Source organism: Lactuca sativa, chromosome 7 (genome assembly GCF_002870075.4).
Source record: "Lactuca sativa cultivar Salinas chromosome 7, Lsat_Salinas_v11, whole genome shotgun sequence".
NCBI lineage: Eukaryota > Viridiplantae > Streptophyta > Magnoliopsida > Asterales > Asteraceae > Lactuca > Lactuca sativa.
In genome coordinates, this window is record NC_056629.2 from 117,370,821 (window position 1) to 117,378,225 (window position 7,405).

The 7,405-nt window shown below is 34.2% G+C and overlaps 1 protein-coding gene across 2 annotated transcripts; it reads right to left on the bottom strand.

Moving 5' to 3' along the window:
* Positions 1–3,226: 3,226 nt before the first annotated feature.
* On the bottom strand, positions 3,227–5,697 carry LOC111913670 (uncharacterized). Of its 2 annotated transcripts, none has more exons than XM_023909391.3 (7): positions 5,535–5,697; positions 4,763–4,988; positions 4,551–4,685; positions 4,074–4,480; positions 3,753–3,868; positions 3,521–3,661; positions 3,227–3,437 (listed from the first exon to the last, which is right to left on the bottom strand). In XM_023909391.3, the coding sequence occupies exons 1-7, from the start codon at positions 5,626–5,628 to the stop codon at positions 3,309–3,311; spliced, it is 1,248 nt and encodes a 415-aa protein (XP_023765159.1). In that variant the 5' UTR covers positions 5,629–5,697; the 3' UTR covers positions 3,227–3,308. The 2 variants fall into 2 exon arrangements, with proteins under 2 accessions (XP_023765159.1, XP_023765158.1); XM_023909390.2 differs by having other exon boundaries at positions 3,753–3,937.
* Between the last annotated feature and the right edge of the window lie 1,708 nt (positions 5,698–7,405).

The window sequence follows — 7,405 nt, forward strand, 5'->3', positions numbered from 1 at the left end:
GACTGAAGGTCCAGTGCGGGCGGACCAGTCACACAGTAGACCCGAGATGCATGGTTGTTTTGTATATGTTGAAATGATATGATTATGGTTATATGAGGTTGGTATTTTGGGGGTAACTCACTAAGCTTTCGGGGTTACGGTTTTAGTTTATTATTTCAGGTTCAACGGATGGCCGCGGGTAGGCGAAGGCGTGACCGTACACTTCCTCGATTGACGATTATGATTTCTGGGAACTCTGATGTATAAACTATTTTGAAAACAGATTGTAATAATTGAATGGTTCCAACGACTTAAAAGTTTTAAATTGTCTCGAATTTTATGGGTGTTACAAAAGTGAGTCGTCGCCACCATATAGCTCAACCTTTGACATGAGCTTGTCCACACAATCGGTGGTCGAATGCACATTACTAAGGGGATTACTAAAGAACTTAAACAACTTTTTATTTTCTTCAAGAAAGTTATCAGTGAATACATTTGAAATTGTGGTTCTATATGACAAAAAACTACTTTCTCGTTCAATGCATTAGTATACTCAATAAATGATTCATTCTCTATAAACTTGAACGGTAATTCTCAAACTACAAATAAGTTTAACAAAACTTTATTTTTTTATTATTTTTTATTTTTTTTTAATTCTTTTCTCATCATGCTTCAAAGTCCTAATACTATTATTCCCGTTTTCATTTTTCTTTTTTGAAATTTAAAGTGGCTTGGTTTTCAAATTTTTTTCTAAATTTTTGGATTCATTTTACATCTTTCCGTATATCTAATCACCAGATTCGGTTTCGAGCAACGTGCCACACCTTTTGCATTTGTTATGTCTAACTTTGTCAATATAAACTATATCATAATCGGCCCAACAAGCTACGCTTTTGGCATATTTCCTTTTCTTTGTGTTTGTTGTTTGACTTATTTCGGCTTTGTTTTCAACTTGAGTGTTATCAACAAACACATCTTCATCATCAATCTAAAGCACAACACATTTAAGTGGTACATTAACATAACACATTGATAAAATAACAATTTTAACATAGTACATTGAATTTGATATAATAGAATAGCAATGTACTTCCAAACATCAACATTACACATTCAAAGACTAACATAACAGAATATAACATTGAAAGAATATCATTTACATAGTAGATTAACATAATAAAGCTTAATTTCTTACTTGAGTTTCTTAACTTAGAACCAATTTTTCATACACAAGATAGGAATTCATGAATCCTTAAAGACAAAGAAGGAATGGTCAAATATTAATAGGAATTATCAACACTCAATTTTTGAACATGAATGCTTGAGTAGGAAGTCGACTGATCACAGGAGGGACAAGGAAAAACACGATCAAATCGGTGTAGCAAGAAAAATACGATTAAAAAAATGACTTCAATTCCAAGCCGAATAGCCCGGGAACCGAATAAACCTAATATAGATAGCCGAGAACCGAATCAAATTGCTTATTTGGGTCTATTTCGGTTCGGATTTGGTTCAGTTTTCGGGCCAAATTCTCATCCCTATCTTGGGTTTGTGGAAGAATGAGTGAGTGCTCCTTTTGGTATAACGGATTAGGGAAAATGACTCTTGAAGGTAATTGTGTTTGTACTCATTTGGTCCTTTTTCTTTTTTTTGTATTCAATATACCATCGAACTTGTTGTTGGTGTTTACCATAGCCCTTTTGACCGGCTTTTGACCTGTGATAGTCGGTCAAAGGGTTATGGTGAACACAAACAACAAGTTCGATGGTATATTGAGTACAAAAAAAAAGGAAAGGGACCAAATGAGAACAAACGCAACAGTTGGTTACCCTCCTGATTCATTTTCTTTTTACTCATTTATAACAAATCCCACGTCATCTCCTACTGAAATTAATGACTATGAGCTTCATTATTGCTTCTCTTCAAAACATAACTCACGAAAGGACATTATTCATGCATGTACAACATTGTAATGCACTTGAATATTTATTAGGGGAATTTTGACTAAGCAGGTGCATTTCATGACTACATTTACATTTGCAATCAAATGCTTTATCGTATCATGGATTCTAGACAAGTCTACAAACGAGTGGAATCACAAGTGTTGTGATTTTTTAGTTTACTTAGCTTTAAGATCGAACTCATGGGATAAGATACAACATCAATATGTACAATATCATGCTGCTTTTGTAGACACATCACCATAACATTATACATATTGATGTTGTATCTTATCCAATGAGTTCGATCTTAAAGCTAAGTAAACTCAAAAATCACAGCACTTGTGAATCCACTCGTTTGTAGACTTGTCTAGAATCCATGATACGATAAATCATTTGATTGGAAATGTAAATGTAGTCATGAAATGCGCCTGCTTAGTCAAGATTCCCCTAATAAATATTCAAGTGCATTACAAAGTTGTACATGTATGAATAATGTCCTTTCGTAGGTTATGTTTTGAAGATAATCAAGAATGAATCTCATAAAGTCATTAATATCAGTAGGAGATGATGTGGGATTTGTTGTAAATGAGTAAAGAGAAAATGAATCAGGAGGGTAACCAACTGTTGCGTTTGTTCTCATTTGGTCTCTTTCCTTTTTTTGTACTCAATATACCATCGAACTTGTTGTTTGTGTTCACCATAACCCTTCGACCGGCTATCATAGGTCAAAAGCCGGTCAAAAGAGCTATGGTAAACATCAACAACAAGTTCGATGGTATATTGAATACAAAAAAAAAAAAAAAAAAAAAAAAAAAAAAAAAAAAAGAACCAAATAAGTACAAACGCAAAAGTTAATTACCCTCAAGAGTCATTTTCCCAACGGATTATGTAATAATTAATCAAAAGAAAGAAGATGAATGTATTGAATCCAACAACCTAAGAATTTGCGTTAAGAATTGTGTTGGAATTTCCTAACCATTGACCGCAAATCATTGAGCTCCAATCACTAAAATATAAATACATGATTCTCATAATGAGAAAGATCTATCTTTGCAAAATGCAAACATACGTTAAAATTATTTATTATGTAATGTATTCAACAACAAAACTAGCTACATCATCCAACCGAACATAAACCTTATGGGGATATTATTTTGCATGATCAAGTTTTAGGATTCACTTTAGGCAATTGACCACGAATCACAAGCCCCAATTGTTGTAAATGAGGTCTGTGTGATCGTAAGTAAGTCAAGACAAAGTTAAGAAAGTCACTGACTTGACTAGTTCATATACGGGATGATATGTTAAGAAATAGGAAGATATATTAGAAATGATTGTGATTAATAAATATTCCACAACAAGTTAAAAGGTATTTGAGAATTGAGTTCAAAGGACTCTTAATAAAATGTTAGTAAGGTAGGCTCCTTCTGGATAAGATGGGTCGATAGGATGGTCACAAGCTGCCCCGCACTGACGTACAACTGTTATCTTCCTACCAGCCATTGATGCAGCCCCCTACAACATATGTATTATACACATCACTTAGTTACTACACAACATAAACTTGCCCTGAAAAAACATAAATAAAAACAACTAACCTGGAGAACACTCAAGAACTGTCCACTCTTCTGAGTCATAGCTCCTGAACACGAACAAGTCATCAAAAACCCACCCCGTTTTGTTAACCGCATCGCCATTGAGTTCAGATTCCTATACATTCCACTTGCACTTTGTAGAACCTAAATGTAATAGTAATACCATCCATCATCATATAATATGTCATTTACATTTTACACTTACTTATTAATAACACGATTTAATCTCAAATACCTTCCTCCGAGGTGCTAACTTAGGGGGATCCATAATCACTATGTCCCATAATTCATTCCTAGAAGCAGCATTCTTCATGAAAATAGTTGCATCTTGTTTCAGGAATGATATCTTCCCTGGATCCAGATTGTTGAGAATGACATTATGGTTAGCTACTTCCAAAGCAGGAGATGACGTATCAACACCTGTGTTGTGTTGTGTGTCAATCAAACAACATACACATTGCTTATTGGAAATAAATAAATGCATTCCCTAATAATATCTAATTACAGCCGTCACAAAATAACCAATATGCACAAATGAGGGAGTGGAAACAAATACCAGTGACTTCCAAAGCATGACCATGTGCGGCATTTAGAGCAAAGCCACCAGTATAGCAGCACATGTCAAGCACTCTTTGACCATCCGAAATGGTAGATATAAATTCACGGTTTTCACGCTGATCCGCATAAAACCCTGTCTTTTGTCCATCCAACGAGATCATATAAGATATCCCATTCTCCACAACCTTAACCACCCTTTCACATAATAAATCTTCTTCTTCTTCTTTTTCTGATTCTAAACCTTCTTCTTTCAATATCTCTGTTGACGGCCTCCACACTACACTCTTGATCATATTCAATCCACTGATACACTTCTTAATATGTTGCTTGTACTTCTCAACCCATGCAGCTGACGACGCAATTACAGCCAAATCCCCAAACACATCAACTATAAGGCCTGACAATCTGTACTTCGGATAAATTAAATTAAATCAAATCGTATAAACAACAGATTCAAAATAATAGAAATAGCTACCTATCTCCTTCGCTATTCACAAGACGATATGCATTTGTATTGGCAGAAGGGAGCCCCAAGCTCTTACGTAATCTGATGGCTGCATCTATTCTTGTTTCAAGCAGCTTTTCCACATTCAATGCACAAGAAGGATCTCTGTGCCATCCAAATATTAAAATAATCTTCATCAAACAGTTTTTTAAATTGAGTAATTATTTATATAATATCCTGACCCTGATACTTCCTCCTCTAGCTGCATGAGCCTCACACAGAACATAGAGCAGGAGTTGTACAAGCCCCAACCGATTGGCTTTTGTGTCCCGTCAGCCACCAGCACAACGTCACCTGTTTTTGGGGGTGGTCTACCAATAATTCTATCAACTGCACCGCTGTAAACCATTGGGCTTCCATCACGAAACAGTTGTGTTTTCCCCTTCTTTAGGACAACCTTTGCAACACCTGCAAAACCATCTCATTCATGTTACCATTTGTTGCTATATGATATTATTACTGCTAAGGGCTAAGCCTATATATGAAACCCATAACCCAGAAACAAAGTCAAACTCCAGTTTTAAAAATCAGACAGACTATGCTTCCTGACCTAAATATTTAAAAACAAATATTAATTGCTTTAGGTTTTGGTGACATAAACAACCAACATTGAAATTAATTGGTTCCGTTCGCTGGCGTGCCTTTCAAAATAATATGAAAATACCCAAAATCAGGAAACGGCACAATTTCAGAACCAGACAGATACAAGTAAGGAGTTGAAAGAACAACACCCCTGTTAGGTGCATTCCCCAAGTAAAATCAGGAAATCACTTATCCCCACTGGTCGTTTACAAATATTAACCACCCACGGCAAGTTTTATATTCCAATTTTTTAATATACTCGGACCAGCCAGTCTCAAAAGAAACGGCACAATTACGAATTCCCTGTTAGTGTGTGCGTTGCATATAGATAAAATACAAAAGTATATAGAGAGCCGGAAAGAGAGAGATTACCCTTGGATTGGTTTGAAGCGATATCCTGAAGGGTGGTGGTGGTGGTCAACGGTGGAAGAGCTAGGCACCTCGTCAGACGGTTTGAGAGCAACATATAAGCTGTTTGAAGCTTCGACTGCTTTTCTATAGCTCTGTTTTCCGCCCTTGCGATACATAAGCAGGAGAGGTCCTATTACAGTATTTTAAAAAAGGAAAATGCGCAGTGGATTTCACTCATTATTATTTTGTTTTTATGATTTTTACTGTACATGATTTTATGATTTTTACTGTACATATCAAATAATAGTTATTTTTAGTTTTTAACCATTTTTTATTAATTGGTTATTATAAATTATTATAAATTACACGAGTAGTTTCTATGGTTTAAATTTCTTTCGTAGATGGTCTTTGACGAGCTATGATTTAAATTACATGATCAAAACTCCCATATTTCTAAAATTTTGGAGATCAAAGTGTAACATTGTCATGGTCTTCTCCATTAAATCTCGTTGAAACACGAAGCATACCAAGCAAAAATTATCATTTCGGGTTTATAGATTCAACTCATACCAGATGATTTTTATTCAAATAAGCCACAAATTGAAACTTTTTGTTATCAACACAATTATCACTTCATATGCACCACCGATCACAATTTCTCCCCTCCATTGCTATTGTAATGCCCAAACACCCACTAGATGGTTCGATTTTCTTCTTCACTTCAACGAGAACGCCTAATCATCTATTTCTGGTACTTGTTGTGTCCAATTTTTTAAAATCAGTTACGCCGATGCAAGTGGTGCTGGAAAAGACATCTATGAATTTGTAAGTTGAAGTTGTGTTTTCATATTATCGCATCTTATTCTTGATTTATCGCCAGTCATCACCTCTCCTCTTGCATTTTCAGAAAATCACTGCTAAGTTCAAAATTTTGAATTTCCATATTTTCCTAATTTCTTATTTGAGCGATATCTAGAGATGGGCGAATGGATAGAACTCTAAATAATTGAGTTCTGATTTTTGTATGTTATAGCACATGATGTATATTTGTCTATCAATAGCTCTTTAATATGTATTTGGGTAGATGACTATATAATCTAAATGGGTATACTAAGGTAATCCAATCTTTCAAGATTAAGTATAGACAAGTCAAAACAATTTATTGGGTAATTCCCTTCACATTTTCTTTTGTAATTATCTCAAATTGATGAACATTTGAGAGTAAATTGAGATTCTTATGATTCATTCAATCGATTCAAGATAGTTATATCTTATTCAGTTTTCCTCGTCGATAAAATCATCAATTTGATAGATTCTTTTGACATTTTTTCTAATATTATTGCAAATTGCAAATTGATGCATATACGAGGCTAAATACAAATTATGATGATTCATTCAAGAGATAGAAGATGTTCTATTTGAGGTTATTGGGTTAATGTTTGTAAGTAACTTTTTAAATTAAACCAACATCTATATTCTCAACTACTAATGTTCTCTATATAATGTTCTCTATATGAATAAAATTAAATGTCATTTTACATGCTGATGTTTTAGGTCCAACATATGATAAAATTGTTATATTAGGTGTCCAACATTTTATTACATCTGATCTGCCATTAGTTTCAACCAATGTTGTACAAATCCTAATTAGGTCCTAGTTAATATCCGATTAATCCCTAGGGGCTACATGACCGACTATAAGGTGCTTATCGATTAGTCTCTGCCTGCATAATGAGCGAAGCAACAGCAAACAATATAATTTTTAACACTTTGAAGAAGTTTTATGTCAAAAGAAACAATTTAAGGAATTATTTGTGTTGTATTAATCATATTAACCTATTTTGTTATGATATTGGTTATATTTACGAACTTCGTTATGATATTAGTCATGT

What these genes read in the sequence shown, in the direction of transcription:
- LOC111913670 (XM_023909390.2), bottom strand. Translation starts at nt 5,628, where the DNA reads ATGTTGCTCTCAAACCGTCTGACGAGGTGCCTAGCTCTTCCACCGTTG. An exon ending in AGTTAGCACCTCGGAGGAAG is followed by an intron (nt 3,662 to 3,752) that starts GTATTTGAGATT and finishes TATTACATTTAG; the next exon opens with GTTCTACAAAGTGCAAGTGG. An exon ending in AGTTCTTGAGTGTTCTCCAG is followed by an intron (nt 3,438 to 3,520) that starts GTTAGTTGTTTT and finishes CATATGTTGTAG; the next exon opens with GGGGCTGCATCAATGGCTGG.